The 22,960-nt window shown below is 49.0% G+C and overlaps 1 protein-coding gene and 1 long non-coding RNA gene across 2 annotated transcripts; both read left to right on the top strand.

The window, feature by feature from the left end:
- The first annotated feature begins 7,738 nt into the window (after positions 1 to 7,738).
- Positions 7,739 to 8,243, top strand: LOC127308435 (uncharacterized). Its single transcript, XR_007856574.2, has 3 exons — positions 7,739 to 7,889; positions 7,970 to 8,074; positions 8,176 to 8,243. It is a non-coding gene; the product is annotated as an uncharacterized lncRNA (long non-coding RNA).
- Positions 8,244 to 9,184: 941 nt separating this feature from the next.
- LOC127308434 (uncharacterized) lies at positions 9,185 to 10,827 on the top strand. The gene is made up of 4 exons (XM_051339256.2): positions 9,185 to 9,236; positions 9,293 to 9,741; positions 9,834 to 9,968; positions 10,170 to 10,827. The coding sequence occupies exons 1-4, from the start codon at positions 9,185 to 9,187 to the stop codon at positions 10,551 to 10,553; spliced, it is 1,020 nt and encodes a 339-aa protein (XP_051195216.2). The 3' UTR covers positions 10,554 to 10,827.
- The last annotated feature ends 12,133 nt before the right edge of the window (positions 10,828 to 22,960 follow it).

Genomic DNA, 22,960 nt, shown 5'->3' with positions numbered 1-22,960 from the left:
GAAATTTTTCCGAGGCGGAACTTCCGAAGATGCCATAGGGCGTGTGCACCAAGGGCATCTTCGACAAGTTCCGCCACGGGAGATTTCCCAACCCTTTCCCCAACATTGTTAGAGGAGATGGAGTCTTTCACGGGCTTGCAGGGAAATTTTTCCGAGGCGGAACTTCCGAAGATGCCATAGGGTGTGTGCACCAAGGGCATCTTCGACAAGTTCCGCCACGGGAGATTTCCCAACCCTTTCCCCAACATTGATAGAGGAGATGGAGTCTTTCACGGGCTTGCAGGGAAATTTTTCCGAGGCGGAACTTCCGAAGATGCCATAGGGCGTGTGCACCAAGGGCATCTTCGAGAAATTCCGCCACAGGAGATTTCCCAACCCTTTCTTCCATCCATGGTGATGAAACTCTCCATCCATGCTGGCTTGTTGAGCTGCTTGCCATGGCGTATCGATGCTCCTTTTATAGGCACGGCGCCGCTTCTACATTGTCTTCTTCCTCCGACAGGGCGTCGTGCGCTACATGCTTTATCTCATCGAGCAGGGCGTCCTTATCCTGCCGACAGCTTTAGTACCGGTTGCACCCACCAGCCGGTACTAAATGTTACCCACGCGTCCTTATCCCACCGACAGTTTTGTTACATGACAGAAAAACCACCTTTAGTACCGGTTGCACCCACCAGCCGGTACAAAATGTTACCCACGCGTCCTTATCCCACCGACAGTTTTGTTACATGACAGAAAAACCACCTTTAGTACCGGTTGCACCCACCAGCCGGTACTAAAGGTTTCCCGCCTATTTTCTTCCCGCGCTTTCCACCGCGCGGTTCCCGCCTCTGTTTCCCGCCATTTTTTCACTATATATATGTAGGCTTGGCCTCCATTTACATATCACATCTAGACTCATATCTGCAAACCTCATCATTCTCTCCCATGGCTTCCATCGTATCTCTAACCCCCAGGGAGGCGGAGGCGCTTTGCGCCTCGAACTACCCCTGCCCGCCGGGCTACCGCGTCCCGACCGGCTGGTTGCTAAGCGTCGGAGGCGTACCGGTCCCTCCAGTCCCTCTAGGTGTGGCGCGCGAGATGGCCATCACGAACCACTACTACTTCGAGCTCACGCCAGAGCAGCGGAGGAATCCCCAGTGGCATCCCGACTACAGCCCGACTTGGGAAAGCTTCTTCATCAATCGGCGTGAGAGGGCGCTTGCCAGGCACGAGGAGGGCGTCCCGCCTCCTTCGAACTTCAACGAGGCCGGCCGTCGGCTGTGGTGGCGCGATCGGACTCTCCAGGGCGTCATGGCCTACCGTGGCCCCCGCCTGCGCTACCCTCAGTCCCAGCCCACGCGTGCTCTCCAGCCGAGGTTCGACTACCGCGACCCCGATGCCAGCGACGATGATGACGGCGACTATGACGACTACAGTGGCGAGTATTATAGGGCTAGGCACGAGTATGACTGAATGACTCCAACAGTCAAATCTGGCACTGTATCTTAATTTTCAGTTTAGCTATGTACTTTCATTTCGAGTTCAATCGTAATAAAATTTATTCCCGCCCTTTCTTTCCCGCATTTTTTCTCCCGTGCGGCATCGTGGCGGGAAAGTTTCCCGCGCGACGTCGTACGTGGCGGGAAAGTTTCCCGCGCGGACGGCGTCGTGGCGGGAGTAAAGAATAGAAAATATATAGGAAAGAAATAGAAAAAGAATTAGAAAAAATAAATAGAAAAGAAATAGAAAAGAAATATAGAAAAGGATAGAAAAGAAATAGAAAAGAAAACAAACGGAAATAGAAAAAGAAATAGAAAATATATAGAAAAGAAAAGAAATAGAAAAGAAATATAGAAGAAAAGAAACATAAAAGAAAAGAAAAAAGAAACAGAAAAGAAAAGAAAACAGAAAAGAAAAAAGAAATAGAATAGAAACAACAAAAGAAAAGAAAACAGTAAAGGAAAAAAGAAAACAAAAAAAACCTTTGGTACCGGTTGGTACCACCAACCGGTACGAAAGGTCTTTCGTACCGGTGGGTGATACCAACCGGTACCAAAGGCTCCTCCCTGTATTACACTTAGCGCGCGCACGAAAATCCCCAAATCGACATCAAACGCCACAGAGAGAGAGAAGCCGCGCCGCCGTCCGCAGCCACGCCGCGCCGCCGTCCGAGCCACGCCGCGCCGCCGTCCGCAGCTACGCCGTCGCCGTCGCCGTCCGCCGCGCTCCGTGATACGTCTCCGACGTATCGATAATTTCTTATGTTCCATGCCACATTATTGATGTTATCTACATGTTTTATGCACACTTTATGTCATATTCATGCATTTTCTGGAACTAACCTATTAACAAGATGCCGAAGTGCCAGTTCCTGTGTTTCTGCTGTTTTTGGTTTCAGAAATCCTAGTAACGAAATATTCTCGGAATCGGACGAAATCAACGCCCAGGTTCCTATTTTGCCCGGAAGCATCCAGAACACACGAGAACCACCAGGGAGGGGGCACAAGCCCACCAAACCCTAGGCCGGCGCGGCCAGGGGGGCCCGCGCCACCCTATGGTGTGGGCACCCCTTCGACCCTCTGGCGCCGCCTCTTCGCCTATATAAAGCCCCTGGATCGAAAACCCTATTGCGTTCGACGAAACCCACAGAAACCTTCCAGAGCCGCCGCCATCGCGAAGCCAAGATCTGGGGGACAGGAGTCTCTGTTCCGGCACGCTGCCGGAGCGGGGAAGTGCCCCCGGAAGGCTTCTCCATCAACACCGCTGCCATCTCCACCGCCATCTTCATCACCGCTGCTGCTCCCATGAGGAGGGAGTAGTTCTCCATCGAGGCTCGGGGCTGTACCGGTAGCTATGTGGTTAATCTCTCTACTATGTACCTCAATACAATGATCTCATGAGCTGCTTTACATGATTGAGATTCATATGAGTTTTGTATCACTACTATCTATGTGCTACTCTAGCAATGTTATTAAAGTAGTTATATTCCTCCTGCACGTGTGTAAAGGTGACAGTGTGTGCACCGTGTTAGTACTTGGTTTATGCTATGATCATGATCTCTTGTAGATTGCGAAGTTAACTATTGCTATGATAATATTGATGTGATCTATTCCTCCTACATATGCATGAAGGTGACAGTGCGCATGCTATGTTAGTACTTGGTTTAGTCTTTTGATCTATCTTACACTATAAGGTTACTTAAATATGAACAAATTGTGGAGCTTGTTAACTCCGGCATTGAGGGTTCGTGTAATCCTACGCAATGCGTTCATCATCCAACAAAAGTGTAGAGTATGCATTTATCTATTCTGTTATGTGATCAATGTTGAGAGTGTCCACTAGTGAAAGTGTAATCCCTAGGCCTTGTTCCTAAATACTGCTATCGCTGCTTGTTTACTGTTTTACTGTGTTACTACTGCTGCAATACTACCACCATCAACTACACGCCAGCAAGCTATTTTCTGGCACCGTTGCTACTGCTCCTATATATTCATACCACCTGTATTTCACTATCTCTTCGCCGAACTAGTGCACCTATTTGGTGTGTTGGGGACACAAGAGACTTCTTGCTTTGTGGTTGCAGGGTTGCATGAGAGGGATATCTTTGACCTCTTCCTCCCTGAGTTCGATAAACCTTGGGTGATCCACTTAAGGGAAAACTTGCTGCTGTTCTACAAACCTCTGCTCTTGGAGGCCCAACACTGTCTACAGGAAAGGAGGGGGAACGTAGACATCACTCCGCAGGTTAGTCCGCCGCTCCTCCCCTTCTTTCTTCCGTCCCCCGCTCGCACGCCCTGCCGCAGTCCGTGTCCGGCGCCGGCACCGCCGATGCCGCGTCGCCACGCGGCCACGCTCACGCCCCCGCCGATGCTGTAGACGCCCACGCCCCGCCGCGCAGACGCCCCGCCGCAGACGCCCTGCCGCAGACGCCCACGCCGGCGACGCCAAGCCACGGTCTGCAGCGGCGTCGACACCACTCTTAGGGTGTTCGACGAAATGCCGCTCCAGGCCCAGCCGCCTCTTGTTTGACATCGTCGTGGCGCCGGCGGGCGTGGAGGGCGGGCGTGGTGCCGCGTCCGACGCGACGCGACCAGTTGGTGCCGTCGGAGTAGCTAGGGGAGGTCGGCGAGGAGGGAGGAGGAGGAGGACGGGGAGGAGGTGGAGGCGGTGCCCGGGGAGTAGTGGTCGGGCATGGAGCTGTTCAGCGCGCGCGCGATGGCGGCGTCGGTGTAGTAGGCCTGCGAGGAGGTGTTCGGGAGGAAGGATGCCGGGTGCGGCGCGAGGCAGGACATGGCATCCATGGGGCGAGGCGGGTCAGATGGCGCCGCCGGGAGCAACTTGGCGACGCTCCTCGCCGTGACCGGCATGCCTGGATGCAACCCTGCCCCCTCACGCATCGGCTTAAACCAAAACCCTTTTTTATTTCTTTTTGTTGTTTCTAAAAATTTGAAATCTGGATACTTTTCAAAGTATTTAAAACTACACTTTGCACAAACTTTATATCTTATTGCATCAGAAAAACATCAGGATTTCAAATATCGTCATGCCATGCATCATTGACATCATCTCTAGTTCGTCCAAATTAAAATTGCAACAAGAACTAAATGCTATGTGAGGGTGTTCCACTATTTCTTGCTATATTCGAACACCCCACTTAATTTTGCTATGTATGAAACCCTTGCACACTCTTCTAATCTGTTACATGATCATTACATGATGAATGAAATACAATTGCTTTCTTAATTTTGCAGTGACATTGAGGTATGGAGGACGGCACCTTCGTCCGAGATGAGGAGGGGGAAGAAGCGGTGCAGAAATTGATCTATGAGAGTGCCCGTGGTCCGGAACCCGACGATGGAGATGACAACGAGTTCCAAGACTTTCTGAATGATTTCGGCGAGGGACTTGAGTCTGAACAAATTAGAAGAGACAACGAAGTGTCCATCACAAACTCCGGCGAGGTGTATATCTATGTATCAATTAGTCTATATGTTCATCCCTAGATGCATTCATTTATTTGTATTGCACTTATTAACGAATAATTTTTTCTTTTAGCCTTCTGGATCATCGAGCAAGTCTGTTAGATCAAAACGAGGCCCGACGCGGGTGCTAAAGGGCGAGGGCAGGTTAGCCCTCATGGCATTCAAGGATAATGGTGAACCAGTGCAGCCCAAGGAGTTTTGCCGCAAATTTACAAGTCAATCCGGAGTTATTGTTAGGGACCATGTACCGATCAGCATTCAAGAGTGGCATAAGCCGAAGAACCCGGAGAGTGGTGCTAGTTATGTCAACGACACGATGAAAAAATTTCTTTGGGACACGCTACTGACAAAGTTCAGCCTACCGGAAGACATGACGGAAGGCCAGAAGAATAAAGTCAAGGAATGGACATTGAAGAAGATGGCCATACAATTCCAGACCTTCAAGAAAAATTTATGGGACAAATATAAGAATGAAGATCCGATGAGTCGATGATAATCTAGTGAAGATAAAAGATCATCGGGCCGCATTTAAGGATTATAAGAAATCGTCTACTTTTGTGTCCCGATCGAAGAAAAATACCGAAAATGCTGCAAAGAAGAAACTTCCGCATCATTTGGGGTCAGGTGGCTACAAGAGTGCCATTCCGAAGTGGACAGCGTTTGAGAATAAACTGATTGATCATGGAATCACTCCACAGACATGGGACTGGCCCGAACGGTCCAAGTTGGTTGTTCGCTCATGGGGCAGGGTTGGACCCAAAGACAGGGCTGATCGTTGCGAAGGGAAAATGGAAGGAAAAAATTGAGGCAATTGTACCGAAGCTTGTAGATGCAATTGAAAAGGTCAGAAAGGGAGAGTACATTCCCGATCGAGAGAATGACGAGCTGACACTCGCTCTAGGGAACCCTGAACATGTTGGACGGGTACGAGCTCGCCCAGGTCTCACCATGAAGGAAGCGTGGCCGGACAGCGCTGACACTTATAGAAGCCGTTCGCGAAAGAAGAAGAAGGACGCCGACATTGTAACGGAATTGTTAACTAGGGTGGAGGCTCTTGAGAGAAATCGAGGGCACACGATCAGCCGCTGTTTCTACAGGATCCACAAGCCGATGCTGCCCCATCTCAGCGAAGAAGCAGTGTCGGTTCCTCGCATCTTGACGGATGTGGAGGAAGCTACCCCGTGGATTATGTCACGGAGAAGACAGATTGCGAGCTACATATGTTAATCAGGACCGCGTACGGTTAAGGTGGCGGTCGGCTATGTGTACCCAAGTGAAGATGGAGCAATGCACCATCATATGCCCATTCCACCTGGTTGTGTTCGTGTCGGGGTAGATGAAGTTGTTTCGGGTTTTGAAAAAGTGGAGCTTGATATTCCTAGAGGTGAAGATGAGAGGACACTGGCCGATGTCAAGCACGGTTTCGCCCTATGGCCGAAGAAGTACGTCGTCCTTTTGCAAAGGCCACCGACTCCTACACATGAGTAGCAAATGCCATCGACTCCTCCTGGTGGCAGTCCTGGTGAGCAGCCAAGTCCACACCTACCTGAGAGGGACCCCAGCGTGAGTCCACCATCTCGAGATCCTCCGCGACGTAAGATAGCGTCCGTTAAGCGGAACGGTACGCCGCCTAGGAAGAAAGCTAGAAAGGAGAAACAACTGCCGCCTACTGAGAAGTTACCTTGGGAAAAAACTCCAGAGGAAAACGCGGAGGCCGTTCAGGCCGAGTTGAAGAAATGGTTTGCACCGAAAGTGCCAGAGATACCTTTCGAGAAGACACTAGATCCGGTGAAAGTTGTGCGTACCGTTGACAATCTATATGACCCTGTACCATCGCCGCCATCTGACTATGCGCGTTCTATTGAAAGGTCGTATGACAAGATGATCGAGGCGACAAAACCCGTTCAATCGGGTATCAGGGAGATAAAGGGGATACACAGTGTCTACCAGCTCGGACAACAACCCGTTCAATCGGTCGCCCCTCTCAAGGTGTTTGACGGGAAGACCGTTCAAAGTTCTCGACAAGACGCAACTGATTACGCCTTCGCTGAACGAGCATATCAGTTTGTTCAAGTGAAAGATTTGGTCGAGAATCTCAGGAAGGTACCAACATGTATGCGTAACTTGCATTCGTGGTACCTTAAGGCCTCAAAGGAAGGGATCGAGACTATCATGGTGCGAGTTAGGGAAGAGCACTACTTCCAGGAGAATCTTGTGTGAACGTTGACTTCGCCGAACTCTTTCGGTTATACAATCTCCGGCCCTCGACAAATCAATCATCGGTTGCTATTGTCTCGTAAGTGATTTATTTATTTAATTTGAGAAGTCGTTCATTGTCCGCAGATTATAATCTTTTGTGCGCTATATTATGCAGATCGAAGATGCTCGAATGCAAAAGGGACGATATCACAGACATTGGGTTCATTGACCCGCACACAATGCATGTTAAAACCATAGAGAATCCCCTCTATAACAAGGATACACCGCAGACTTTGCTAAGGTTTTTGAAGCGACAACGTGACAAAAAGCTAATACTTTGGCCTTACAACTTCGAGTGAGTCTTACTGTCTTATAACACATTATATTTTGCTCACCGTATGTCAAAATTTTAACTAATGACTTATATATATGACACTACATATTGAAACGTGCGTAGGTTTCACTTTATTCTTCTCGTCATCAATTTGGAAATTGGAGAAGTTGAAGTCTTGGACTCACTAAGCAAAAAAAAGGATCTATACGTGTCTTGTTTTTTAATGCTCAGAAGGTAATTTTAATTCTTATCGGTTTGTTTCGTTAATTTCCTGCTTTGAACTAATTGATGACTCTTTTATGCATTTTCTTTTGTCGAGCAGCGTATGGCAAACTTTCATCAAGGAAGATACGTCCCGTGAATGGACACCGAAGCTGCGATGGCGTGCGAAAGTAAGTAGTACTACCTAGGTCCACACACCTTTTAATTATCATACTTGACTATTGTTTGATTGAATTATATTCTTGTAAAGAAATGCCCGCAACAACCTCCGGGGACCGATCTCTGTGGATTCTTCGTTTGCGAGTACATCCGCAGAATTGTCAGCGAGAGAACGAATAATGAAAGAAATAAAGAGGTACAAAAACAATCTTCACAAATTTGTTTTGTTATCATAAGTTGTGCTGAGTTTCAGTAATAGTTGTTTCATGTATTCATTTGTATCTTATTCTTTTATAGTTGGCAAGAAAGCGGAACAAGCTCTCAATCGATGACCGCTTCATAGCAATAGGCGAGGAATTGGCGGGATTTTTCCTTCGGGACGTCATACCACCACTCGCAGAGTACCACTATGAATGAAGATGTACATGTTACATACTCCCTCTATTCCATTCTATAGTGCCTATAGTTTTTTGGCACGGAAATTAGCGCAAGAGTATTTTGTACACAAGATCCCTAGCTGAACGATTTGAGATCAATGTAAAATTTGAAAAATCCATATCTTACGAACTTACCATAACAAATTTGGGACCTAAACGATTTGGAAGCTGAACGGGGAGGGGGTAATTGAAAAAAAGCTAAGCTACAACCTTATATTCTGAAACAAATGACAAAAATCTATAGGCACTATAGAAAGGAACGGAGGGAGTATATAGTTGACTCGAAGAGTACCACTATGCTACATGTAATAGACATATATAGAGTACGCCTCGGAGAGTACCACTATGCATGAAGATCGATCTTCATGCATAGTGCTACTTAATTTGCGATCTTATGCAATAACATGTGTGTTATATTATATGCACCAACTTGCTATGCATCATCTTGATCTTCATGTACTACCTAAACCCAAACGCGTTTCTGGTGCATCGACGCGATATAAAACAAACCGATATCCCTAAACCCCTCCAAAAACCCTAAAAAACCAATTCTCTGCCGCGGCAGAGATTTGGGCAAATTCCCTGCCGCGGGTGGGAACCTTTGGTACCGGTTCGTATTACCAACCGGTACCAAAGCTCCTTGGCCCTGAGCTCTCCTGGTGGCCCACGTGGAGGGCCTTTTATACCGGTTCGTAAGCAACCGGTACGAAGGGGGGGGGGGGCTTTAGTGCCGGATAATTAATACCGGTTGCTCAACCGGTACTAAAGCCCCTCTGGAACCGGTACTGATAAGAGATTTTCTACTAGTGCCGGGCCCCTTCCACTGCGTCCACCTCACCTGCACCACCATGAACGAGCACCGGGGCGAGATGGCGCGCTGGCTCGACGTCCTCGCCGCCAAGGGCGCGCGTCAAAGAACTCGTATTTGTCAACCGCCCGTGGCCGATCGACCTGCGCCTCCCCACCACGCTTTTCAGCTGCGCCTCTCTCACCCGCGCGCCTCTACCTCGGGGTCTCGAGGCTCCAGGACACCGCCGCCGTACCGCGCCGCGCCACCTTCCCCAACCTCCGGGAGCTCGGCCTCTGCTTCACTGTCATGGAGGACCGGGACCTCGCCTTCATCCTCGAAAGAAGCCCCGTTCTGGAGATTCTCGTCATCTCGGGAAGCCAGACTGGAGTGCGCCTCCGCCTGGTCAGTCAAAGCCTAAGGTGCCTCCTAGTGGGCTTGACCTACTTGGAGGACATCCAGGTGGTGGATGCCCCTCGCCTGGAGAGGCTCTTTCAGTGGACAACTTTTGGCCAGCGCACTACCAAGGGTAAGCTGCGCCGCTCCATGATCAAGATTGGCCATGCACCCAACCTGCGTATACTGGGATACCTTGAGCCAGGAGATTGTGAGATCGAGATTACCAAAACTGTCACCGTGGTACGTTCCTAGGCAGCAGCACACTAGCTAGATTCTACTTCACATTTGTCATCATAAACTTATGATGATCTTAATTAGTTCCTACATTGCAGGATGGGACCAATGAGAAAATTGTCCCCAGTGTCAACATCTCGGCCATAGAGATGCAATTTGGACTGCGTTGTGCTCTGAAGAAGGTGTCTGGCTACCTCACAAGTTTTCCAAATCTCGAGACGCTCCATGTCCAGGTAAAACTGGTTTTCTCCTAGATAAAGGGTAAATTTGGTTTAGCTTAACTCCACTTGAAGATTTGCTGCATTAGGCATTATGCATTAGCACTACTTATATATGACTATAACATGGACAAAAACTCAGAATATATAACTATAATAATTGCTGATGCATGATATATCCTCATTTATATATTTATGGACCGATTTCGGTTGCAGTCCAAGACCAAGATAGCTCAAGAGCCCACTGGCAAGGTCAATCTCAAGTTCTTGCAGGAGGGCGGTCCCATTAAATGTGTCGTGCAGACGCTGAAGGAGGTGTTTTTCTGTGAGTTCATCGCGGAGAGGGCTCGGGTGCTGGAGAAGATGGTGGTTGTGGTGGCCAGTGAATGTTTCTCTTCGGGGGCTAATGTGAATGTCAAACTGAAGCCCCTGATAAATGCAAAATGGATTAGTCAAGCCTGTAAACTTCAGCTCTTCAAGAGCCCACACGCTGGCGGGGGATCTCCAGTTTTCTCCCACCAACTAGCATCTGACTTTTCGTTTGCTGACCCTTTTGACCTCATCGACTATCAAGAATCTCTAAGTGTTGAAGTTAACTAGTAGCACCGTTCCTAGCTGGTAGAAGACTACTGGCACCTACACTTTTGCCGGACTTGCAGCAGCTAAATACCTGCATTTCATGGGATTTCTCTATCATGTTGTGGCATGGTTTTCGCGATCTCTATTATGTTGCACAGTTTGTGCTAACTAAGTAGCAATTATGTGGATGTATATGCTGGTGGGATTCTGAGAGTAACAGAATCAGATAAAGTTTCAGCTAAGAGCTACAATGTTTCATATCATTCGGAATTTCCTTAAGTATGTTCCTTGGAAAGTCTGGCATATCTTACTTTATTTATCTTTAACCTTATTCTGTACTTTGCAAGTCAATTGACAGCAGGGCTATCTAGGAGTATGGGTTTTTCCGATTTAAACAGCTCCTGTTCTATCTATTACGTTGTGCAGTTATTGATTTTAGCATGATTTGCTTACCATACATATATAGGTCTGAGCTTGGTACTCTGAAATTAGTGAGGAATTTCTCCATTCCATGCTGCCGGGCCTTAATGTTGCCATGATCGGTGCACTGCTTGCACATTACCATTATCTATTAAAGTTTCTAATTGCTTGTCATACATGGCCATTTCTTAGTTGGTGATTTTTTTGTTGTCTTACTTTATGTAGTTTTTTTTGAAAGTTTTATCTAGCTGTCTTTTGTTTTCTGGTACTAGCAGTATTTGAACACCTTTGCATAACCGATATACTTAAGTTGTGCATATATATTCGGGTTATAACTTATACATGTCTAGGAGATATACTACTTCAGATGCTTGTGTGCTCAAAACCAATTAGTAATGCTAGCACTTGATAGAGGCAATTTAACTGCTATGGTTCTTGGACCCAATGCATCCAATTTGGTTTCAGTGCTGCTTTAGATTCTTGGATGAACAGTTTGGTTTACTTAGAAACAACAGATGAACAACTTGATAGTGGCACTTTAACTGCTATGGTTCTTGGACCCAATGCATCCAGTTTGGTTTCAGTGCTGCTTTAGATTTTTGGATGAACAGTTTGGTTTACTTAGAAACAACATATTGAAAATCTGATACATAGAATTTAAGATTCAGAACTACTATGCAAGTTTAGTCTGAAATTGTTATGCCCCTGCTATCTCACACACTCTACTCAGAACTCGCTCTCAAATCAACACAAGTTCAATGATACTGAAGGTTCTAGAAAGGACTAGAAGGAAGGGCATGAGATATCTGCAGAAGCTCCCTCGTCTCCTTACTTGCATGAGATGAGACACATCTCAACTTCTCAAGAATTGTTTGTCATCCATGTAGAGAAAAAAAAAGGAATTGTTTGTCCTCCCAATAGCCAGTCCTCTGTAAATCGAAGCTAGTAGTATTACCCAATATTTCCTGTACTCTTGTCAGCGCAGTGTCATTACTACCTTGTACTCTCTGCTTAAACCTGGGTTCATCTTCATCGTCAATCTCAGCACACGCCAAGTCATTATCGCCATCATGTGCATCGTCTCTATGAATAAGCTCCAGAAATGTCTGCTTCACAATTCAGTCTAAGCAGTGGAATGAGATTACAGCAAGACGGCAATCTGTTGCTAGGCAGTCAAAACAAGAATGAAGTGCGTCTTCTACAATTTGGAGTTCATCCTTAACTGCAATCCTAAGGGCCTGAAACACCCTTAATCCAGCCTTGCCGTAATCCAGCCTTGTCGTCCTGTAGTTCATAAACTTGTTACGAGATTCTTATTAATTATCTCCGCCTTGCAAAAACTACTGATTTTCTTTTCTCTGTAGAGAAGTTGTTGCGCATAGTACAGATAAAACTTTGAGAAAAATGTACTACTCCCTCCGTCCCAAAAAAACTTTGCTCAACTTTTTCTAGATACGTATCTATAACTTTTTTAGAGACATAGGGAGTACAAATATAAAAAAAATTGCATACATTAATGGTATACAGGAAAATCAATACATTGAAAAATTAGCAAAAGTTTATCCGAAAAACAAAAACAAAAATAAACCTTGCCCCGTATTATGACAATCATAGCGTCGTACATGCCTCCTGAAATGGATCATGTTCTTTGGATAAGTTTGAGTGTAAACCCCTTGTTTTCCGTTCTTTAACAATTCTCCTGGGGGGGGGGGGGGGGGGTCTGATGGCTGGCTGGTGGCTGGGTGATGTGCTCCTCTAACCGGGCTGGGACCATGGATTCAGGGCGATAGCCTTGGGCGCGTGGTGGGGCATCGTCGACCTGGTGGCGGATGCCGGTGTTGTTGTCTGGGCTCTTCACCCGTGTGGGCGGTGAAGGGGCAGCCAGCGCAGGCCTGGTGCGGAGGTCGCCCCGACGGGCCTCCGGCGACTCATCCCACCTTCCCGGCCCCGGACTCCCTCTGGTGGTTTGGTGGGGTTGGTTGGATGTGGGCTCTAGACCGAGGGAAACCCTTAGCGGCCACGAGGTTGACAACGCTGATAGCGCCGTGCTTCTTCTTGAAGGTGACATCGAGGTTGTATATTCTCCCTCCCTGCTCTTCATATCTAAGGTGAAAATCCAAAACTTCGGTTTGGATAACGGTGGAGCTCTGGTGTCGTTCCCTCGATGGAGGCGTCGTTTTGAGATAGCGGGTATGGGTGGATGAGCTCGGCGGTGGTGGTAGGCTTTGTCTTTGCCTGCTCCTGGCAGCTTGGTCTGGTGTGTTGTGGTGTGGCCTGCGGATCGCGGCAATGTTCGTGGGTGGCAGCGCGGCGAGACAAGTGCTCGGAGTCTTTCTCCCCGGCAGCGGTCCGGCGCCCTTCGATCCGGGGCGAGAAACCAAGGAGTTTTCTGTGGAGGTGGAAACCGATGGTGCTTGGTTTTTTTTTGCTTGGCCTTAGAAGGTTGACGTTGGCGCGACACTCAATGGCGTTCTTCTTCACCAGCTTCGATGCCTCTTCAGACTGATCGTAAGGATGGACAACGGAAACGAAGCTCAATCTGTGTTTCATTTCCTCTCTTGCTTGATTGTTTTTTTCCGTCTCAGAGACAACTTGCCACCTTATTAATTTAAGGTAGGGCTACAACCTTCTGTTTAAAAATTGCTTTCCTCCTCATAATAAAAATTGCTTTCATCCTCATAATCAAGCTCAGGCCAGGAATTCAAGATATTTTCTGCTGTTAAAGGTGCCTGCCTAATTTTAGTTATAGGTTTGAAGCAGTAAACCATTTCAACAGAAAACAAATATAAAGGTTGAGTTGCACCATTTGACATTTTTTCCTTTGGGGTATTTGGACATTGGACACCCGAGTTCAATATAGTATAAATGAACATTTGAATGAGAATTTTTTATATAGGCTATTCGATAATTCTAAAATGCAAATATTGTGGCTTCTACAGAAAAATAATGTGCTGTGTCAGCAAATACTACCGAGAGAAATATTAATTGCCATGAAAAGTTACTATGGAACTCGTGCCGGTTTTGCATGAGACTAATGTAAATTTATGAATTTGTGCAAGACGAGGAACAGAGGGAGACAGTCGGTTTTGCAGAGCGTCACAGTTTTTCTCGTTTTTCGGGTGATCATGCCATCCAACAGAAATACGGCTAGGAAAGAGCTTATTCAAACTGACATAAAGCTACCTAGCTTTCTACAAAAAACTTACATTTTGGAACGGAGATAATAGCTGCTAAAACTGAACCAGAAAGTGTCAAACAAAACTAACACCTAAGAGCGCTTTTGGTTGCCTAGGCTGATTTGCTGCATGACTGCGGCAGCGAGATGGGAGCCCCTGCGCGTCGCTAACGGGGCATGGACCACTTTTGGCGGGTCGTTTGGTAGGCTGTGCTGCCTTTTGCGCGCCGGAGAAGGAACCCGGGCCCCATCGTTTAGTTGCCCGTTTCCAGCCCGTTCTTCCCAGGTCGTGCAACCCACGGCCTGTTTGGTTGCAGATAGCTCAATGCTGTGGTAACCCCTTCACTTTGAGTGGTGAGGTTACCCAGTACTGAATAACAACACACATGAGATTCAGTTCATCAGAAAAGATGCTGGTAATACACAACAACTAATACTTAGTGGGCGATGCATCACGAACGAAGCAACTACTTCGTGATGCATCACAGGTTCGTCACGAGGGGTTAGTATATACAACCTCGAACAAATTCATCATTACAAACCGGGGATCAGGTTCTAACAAGTCCTAGCTAATAGAGGGATACAAGATCACCTCCCAAAATCAGCGGATCATGAGAAGTAAACAGAAGCACTAAGCAGAAAACTGGTTGCGGAGCCAGGTCCTAAGCCAGCTCATCCTCTCCGGTGGCTGCAACTTACGGTAGACGGTATACTCGGTTTCATTGTCTGCAATGAAGTCGATAGTCCTGACTAGCAAGTTAGGCTGGAAGAGTTGCGTCTTGCAGACGAACCGGAGAGTGAAGATCGTTTTCATCTGAGCGTAGTTGGTGATCGGGGTGCCGACGTACTGACGGTGCTTCGGGTACCGCTGCAATAGACAAGGAACACCTGTTAGTGCGGACGACATTGACATGTATATACTTTCAGATCTATGCAGGAGCTCAATGAGGATTCGTACCAGGATGTACTCGTCTGCCGCCCCTTCAACACCGTCGTAGAAGCAGCAACCGTCTTTGCTCCAGTCCAGAATGCGATCGGATTTCATCTTCATGATGATGCTCCACTTCATCCTCCAGTTTTTTATGTGGTTGTACAACTGAAGAGTGGTGACATGTACGTCGGCGAATGCAAGAACATCCACGGCTACCTTCTTCATTTGATGCTCCTTGAATCTCATGTTGAAGCATGCGCCGCTACGGACGAGCTGAACCAACCGGTTCAGCACAAACTCTGATAGCTCAGATTTCCAAACCATGGCTGGTTTGCTTGCTATCAGAGATGGCTGAGCATTCACACTTGGCGCAGACAGATCAGGGGAGCCCAAAGGTATGATCGCCTACATGACAAACACTAGAGCAGATCAATGAACTACCACATGGACATCCTTAAGCACTAGCAGATCTATGAACTACCAGTACCACATCAAAGGACAGCGAGGTAGGTAAGATCAGCCTTACAGTCAAAGGAACCACACGCAACACTGAGGTAGGGGAAGCAGGGGACCTGGTGAAGATGCAGGTAGCACCACCGTCCCAGTGGAAGATGCAGGCAGCACCACCGTCCCCGTCGAAGAGTCAGATGGAACCTGGAAAACCTCCACAACCTCCACCGGCGACGAAGGAATGTCCTACAATAGATTCGTTCAGACCCCGGTAGTGTACCCATAAGATCTAGATCTAAGGCTAGGGTTTGCAGAAGCTTACCACAACCGAAGTCATCGACACACACGAAGAAGACGACCATCCTCCGCTGCCAGTAGCCGCCGCCACAGCCGCCGTCGCCGCCGCAAGCCTCGCCGACCGTGCGGGTGAGGTAGAGCCGGCCATGTCGTTAGATCGGGAATGGTGGATGAGCTCGAAATGGGGGGAAATGTGGGATTTGGATTTGCCGGTGAGAGAGCCGCCCCTATATACGGTGGCGAAAATTCAAGCGCGGTGACCGAATTCATGGCGCCAAGATTTCATCGTCCCGCGCGAGCTCCCGCCATCTCCCGCGGTGGCTCTACGAGGACGTTGCGTTCTCCACTTCTGCGGAAACGGGGGTGGCTCGCTAGAAACGGCCGAACCGGGCGTTCCTCCATGGCCTGGCCCGAGGGTGCTTCGAGAACCGGTTCCTGCAAGAACGCGCGTCGACCAGGTAACCAAACAGGCCGAAAAAGCTGAGCCAATGCGAGCCAAGGGGCATGCAGCTTACCAAATGGGCCCTATAGGTTTAGAGAACCACTAACTGAGCTTACTGATTTTTGAACAACAGGGTTTGAACAACTGCGTCCTCCTTACATGGTGGGAACACGCCGTGAGGGTGGTGAGCAGCTATGCACCGGCCGGGCGGAGCTGGAAGGGGACCAAGGCCTTGCCATCAAGAATCAGGGGCTCACGACGGCGCAACGAAAGGATAAGAGCATCTCCACTCGTCCCCCCGACGAGGCCCCCGAGCGACGATTTTCCCATTCGGACGGCGAAATTCGGCCCAGTCGCGACCCCGGTTCCTCGTTTTCGTCCGGATTTGGCCCTTCATCCATCCGGCGAGCCCACGCCATCCCCGGCCCCCCGGGGACCTATCGGGGACTCCTGACGAGTGAAAAGCGGGGAAGGGCCCGATCTGTCGGTGACTCGACACACGAACCCCACCTCCACCCCTCGTATCTCTCTCGCCGCCGGCACCACCCCGCCGGCTTGTTGCCCAGATTCCGCCGTCCCTCCTTCCCCACCTGCCTATATTCCGCCGTCTTTCGACGACGGCCTATCTGGCTGCTCTTCCGCCGGCCTGTTTCCCGACTTTGGCCTGCTCCTCGTCGCTCGCGGCTCGGGTTGCCTCGACCACGCCCGTCAGGTGTTCGTCCATTTGCCTCGCCGGCCATGGACTCGGACGAAGAGGAGGAGCAGATGTTCGTCGAGCTTATGCAAGAAGAGATGGCAGCAGCCGCCCAAGATGACGAGCACATGATGATCCTCGGTTGCTTGGCAAGCATGTACGCCGGACTGGCGACTGGTCGACGTGGTGGGTCGGCACCAGGTCGCCGGAAGTGCAAGCCGAGACAGCGAATGGAGGGCTACTGCATGTTGTACGCCGACTACTTCGCCGACAATCCATTGCACGGTGAGAGTGTTTTCCGGCGTCGTTTCAGGATGAGCAGAAAGTTATTTCTGGAAATTGTGTATGCCATCCGAGACTTTGATCCCTACTTCAGATGCAAGGCGGATTGCACTGGTTTGGTTGGATTTTCGTCACTGCAGAAGTGCACAGTGGCTATGAGGATGCTGGCGTATGGAGCTCCCGGTGATACTGCAGATGACTATCTTCGAATGGCGGAGTCCACCGCCCTTGATTGTTTCTACCGGTTCTGCAGGGCCGTCATAGCAGTGTTCGGGGACTATTACTTGAGATCACCCACTGTCGAAGACACTCAGAGAATCCTTGCAACAAATGAAGCTAGAGGTTTTCCAGGGATGCTTGGAAGCATTGACTGCATGCATTGGCAATGGAAGAACTGTCTGTTTGTGTGGCAGGGAATGTACAAGGGTCACAAAAAAGGCTGCACTGTGATACTTGAAGCAGTGGCTACCCATGATCTCTGGATTTGGCACTCTTTCTTTGGTATGCCTGGATCCAACAATGACATCAACGTCCTAAACTGCTCCCCGGTCTTTTCCAAGCTTGTTGAGGGTCATGCTCCCCCGGTGGACTATGTGATCAATGGTCGGCACTACAACAAAGGATACTACCTTGCAGACGGTATCTATCCAAAGTGGGCAACATTTGTGAAGACTATCTCGAACCCTAGCACCCCCAAACTTTGCGAGTTTCTCAAGAAACAAGAAGCTTGCCGAAAAGACGTCGAGCGTGCATTTGGTGTCCTCCAGCAGAGATTTGCTGTCGTCCGGTTCCCCGCTATGACTTGGTCCAAAGATCAGATGTGGGAGGTGATGAACTGTTGTGTGTGCCTACACAATATGATTATTGAAAATGAGCGAAAGCATCCGGTTTCTCTGGCTGAGCAAGAAGCACCATATGAGAGAGAGGGTCCTCTTGCACAGCCTAATCACCAGGTGCCTCAATCATGGGCCGCCTTCATTGCTATGCGCCAGGAGATTCGAGACTCTACAATGCATCAGCTGCTGCAAGATGATCTGGTGGAGCACATATGGAGGCTCCGAGGCAACGCCAACGCCGACGCCAACTAGTCTGTCTTAATTTGTTTGAAAAATTGTGAAATTGTGTGCTTCATTTGTTTCAGCACTTGTTAAACATTGTACTGATTATCGCCGAATTTGTTTCAGCAATTTTCGTACTCTTGGTCGCCGAACTTGTTAAATTTTATGTTAAATTTGTTTAAAATATGTCAAATGGTCGAGGTTGGGGGTTTCCTGCCGGGGGGACGGTGACGTGGGCATTACCCTTCGGGTAACCAGTATTGCCCTATCTGGTATTGACAAATTGGAGGCCCATGAAGATACCTGAAGGCAAGATGGGCCACTAGGTCGGCGCATCAGAAGATTCCTTGACGGGCAAGACAAGGAAGCGAACAAACAAGGAAAGATTGGATCTAAACTACTGTAAACCTAGTCGTCCTCGGTTAGGACCCTTGAGACCTGGCCTCCCTATATAAAGGCCAGGAGAGGGGCTGCCGAGGGACACGAACAATCTTAGCAACCTTAGCCAGGAAAAGCTTAGAGCTAGGTAACCCTAGCAACAGCAATCTCGACTAGATCTCAGCCGAACTATTCGGCACCCCATTGTAACCCGTTGTCTTCATAATCAAAGAACAGACAGGCAGGACGTAAGGGTTTTACCTCATCGAGGGCCCCGAACTTGGGTAAATCGCTCTCCCCGCTTGTCTGTGAACCGATGTCTCGTGTCAGCCTACAGGATTCCATCAACCCTAAGCCCCTATCAGAGGGCATTGGCGAGGAGTACCCTCAACAATTGGCGCCGTCTGTGGGAAGCCTGTCGGCACAAGGCAGGTCATCGGCAGCACCAGTTACGTCCGCGGCGTTCTTACTCGAGTCACCGACGCCAGCAAAGTCAAGAGACCCGATCCGCTGCGGATCCTTCGAATTTGTGCCGCACCGCGAAGAGCTTCACCCGAATTTTATGGCATCGTCTCGCAACACGGAAGTTGTTTTCGGTGGCGTCCACTTCGTCGTCGACTCCGGAGGTTTTCTCCGCCTCCCCGGGGCCGGCGCGTCCCACTCAAAGGCTGAGCCTCAGAAAGGTATCCCTTCGGCAGCAACCCTAAAGGCTTCGCCCAGAAGCATACGAGAGAGCAACCGGGAAAATCTCGACGCCGCGGCTGGACAAAGAAAGAGACGAAGGAGTTCGCACCGTGAAGAGGAAGGCCAAACTGCAGTCCACTCTCGATGCTATGACATGTCATCAATCAGAGGACGCACCCGTTCTCCACACCTCTCAGCTACAGAGCAACTTGAAGCACCGTGTTATCTCCACTCTTATTTCGATCCTAAGGATGGTCGGGAGAAGTCCAGCCATCTGTTAAGGAACTGCCGACACTTCTTTGAGATTCGGCAGTTCTGCGACGATCTTAGAGCTGAAGCCACATCAAGAGTTCGCATAATAGAAGAGAAAGCGAGGTCCTGTGGTCATCAGCCAGAGCCATATGTACCAGAACCATACGAGCCAATGGAAAAAGACGAATATGAACCAGTCGAGGCATTCCCAGCACTGCGTGGACAGATCAACATGATCCACAAAACCAGCTTTTCGAAAAGAGAAATCAAAAAGTTCTCCCGAGAAGTAAAATACGCAGAAGTTGCCATGGTTGATACGCCGGATTTTATCGATTGGTCAGATCAGAGCATCACCTTCAGCAGGGCGGATCACCCGAAGGCCGTCCCAAGGCCCGGTCACGCGGCCCTCGTTCTGGAAGCACAGATTGGAGGATACAATATGGGCAAAGTATTTATGGACGGTGGAAGTGGCTTGAACCTGTTATTCGCCAGCACAATGAGGGCAATGGGTTTAACAGTCGACATGCTAAAAGAATCCGACACAGGGTTCCACGGCATTATACCGACTCGACCCGCCTACTCGCTGGGTAAAACATCATTGGACGTAGTCTTCAGCACGCCCAGTAATTTCAGGAAAGAAAGGATTGAGTTCGAGGTAGTCGACTGGGAATCTCAGTACCACGCCATCCTCGGCAGACCTGCGTTTGCCAAATTCATGGCCGTGCCTCATTATGCATACTGAAGCTAAAGATGCCAGGCAACAACGGGACCCCAATAACCGTTCACGGCAGCTTCGCTCGGTCAGACAACTGCGACAGGGAATTTCAGAAGATCGCCTCGAAATTTGGAGCCAAGGAAGAACTCAACGCGATCGACGCCATTACAGATCACGCACAGCCACCAGCCGACAATCGAAACGCAAGATCCGATGAGTTCGATACTGCAAAGGAAACCAAGAAACTGCAGGTGCACCCTACTGATCCAAAGAAGACGGTCAATATTTCGGCTGACCTTACTGACGCATAGGAAAGCGCGCTCATCGAGTTCCTCCGTGAGCGCTGGGAGATATTTGCATGGGAACCATCCGATATGCCAGGTATCCCCAGGGAACTCGCTGAGCACGCCCTAAATGTTGACCCAACAGCCAAACCGGTACAGCAATCAATGCGACGATTCTCTGAACCAAAGAGAAGAGCAATTGGAGAAGAAGTTAATCGGCTCCGCAAGGCGGGATTTATTCGGGAGCTTAAGGAATATGAATGGGTGGCCAATCTCGTCATGGTGCCAAAGAAGGACACAACCGCCCTCCGCATGTGCATCGATTACACCGGCCTTAACAAGCATTGCCCGAAAGATCATTTCCCATTACCTCGAATAGACCAGATAGTTGACTCCACGGCCGGGTGCGACCGTCTTTCTTTCCTCGATGCATACTCTGGTTACAATCAGATCAAGCTGAAGAAGGAAGACCAAGAGCTAACCGCGTTCATCACCCCGCACGGCATTTTCTGTTACAACGTCATGACCTTCGGGCTGAAAAATGCAGGAGCCACCTACCAACGCTGCATGCAAGCTTGCCTTGCGGAGCAGATTGGAAGAAATATTGAGGTTTACATCGACGACATCGTGGTGAAAACAAAGCACGCAGCCACACTCATCGATGACTTATGGGAAACCTTCGGCAATCTGGATAGATACAAAATCAAGTTGAATCCCAAGAAATGCTTCTTCGGAGTACCGGGAGGACAAGTACTTGGGTACTTCATATCAGCCAGAGGAATCGAAGCCAATCCCTTAAAGATCAAAGCTATTCTTGATATGGAGCCACCAAAGAATCTGCACCAAGTGCAGCAGTTGGCAGGCCGGCTAGCAGCACTCAGCAGGTTCATTGCAAAACTAGGGGAGAAAGCCTTGCCCTTCTACAACCTGATGAAGAAATCGGAAAAATTCGAGTGGACTAAGGAGGCACAGGAATCCTTCGACAACTTGAAGAAAATCTTATCGACCTCCCCAGTACTCATGACTCCGCGCGAGAAGGAGACGTTGCTCATGTACATAGCTGCAACAGCACAAGTCTTCAGTAGCGTCCTAGTTGTCGAGCGAGAGGAAACAGGGAGAGTTCACGGTGTGCAGAGGCCCGTTTATTACCTCAGCGAAGTACTCACTCCTGCAAGGCAGAGGTATCCCCATCACCAGAAGCTAGCGTATGCAGTGTGGCGGTCAGCTCGCAAGTTGCGGCACTACTTCACGGAGCATCCGATTAAAGTCGTAAGCGAAGCACCCCTGAAGAGCATAATGACCAATCCGGAAGCCACGGGTCGAGTATCCCAATGGGCTATTGAACTAGCACCACACGACATAACTTACGTTAATCGAACGGCGATAAAATCCCAAATCCTCCCAGACTTCGTGGCAGACTGGATCCAATCCCAGACGCCGGCAGTACCCGATATGTCAGGATCATGGATAATGTACTTCGACGGGTCAAAACGAAGCACGGGTGCAGGAGCAGGAGTGGTGCTGATATCACCGCGGGGAGATAAGATGAAGTACATACTACGCATGAATTTCTCTCTGCCGACAAACAATGAAGCAGAATACGAAGCGCTGTTGCACGGAATGAAAATGGCAAAGGCGTGCGGTGCTACTCGTCTGGAGATTTACGGAGACTCAAACTTAGTGGTGCAGCAGTCGATGAACCTTTGCGATGCAGTCAGCGACAACATGATCGCCTATCAGCGGTTGTATCAGAACATGGAAGCTAAATTCGAAGGATGCGAGCTCAAACACATCGGCAGAGCCAGTAATGAGGAAGCCGACACTTTGGCGAATATCGGATCCACATGCTCTCCCATCCCAGACGGAGTGTTTTACGAAGTGATCACTCAACGATCGATAAAAGAAAAAACGTCGGCACCTCCAAAGTCATCGACTAATGAATCAGAGGCAAGCTCAAAGCAAACTCCTTCGACTAAAGAATCCCCAACTCCTCCTGCCGAACAAGTCCTTCTCCTCGAGCCACTATGGACCCAACCGTTCCTAGCGTATCTAACAAAGCAAGAGCTGCCAGAGGACTCTGTGGAAGCTAGGCGAATCATCAGACGTTCAAAGGCCTTCACCGTGATAAATGGTGAGCTTTACAAGCGTAGCATTTCAGGGATCTTCCAAAGATGCATTGCCATTGACGATGGAAAAGCATTGTTGCGCGAGATACACGAAGGAACCTGCGGACATCACGCAGGGAGCAGGGCCCTTGTGGCAAAAGCCTTCAGGGCAGGATTTTACTGGCCAACGGCAGCGTCGGATGCTAGGGATCTAGTCATGAAGTGCGATCCCTGCCAACGTTTTTCACCAAAACCACACGC

This window comes from Lolium perenne, chromosome 6, assembly GCF_019359855.2.
Source record: "Lolium perenne isolate Kyuss_39 chromosome 6, Kyuss_2.0, whole genome shotgun sequence".
Lineage (NCBI taxonomy): Eukaryota > Viridiplantae > Streptophyta > Magnoliopsida > Poales > Poaceae > Lolium > Lolium perenne.
Note: the sequence above shows the minus strand (reverse complement) of the source record. Positions and strands in the feature narration are given on the sequence as shown.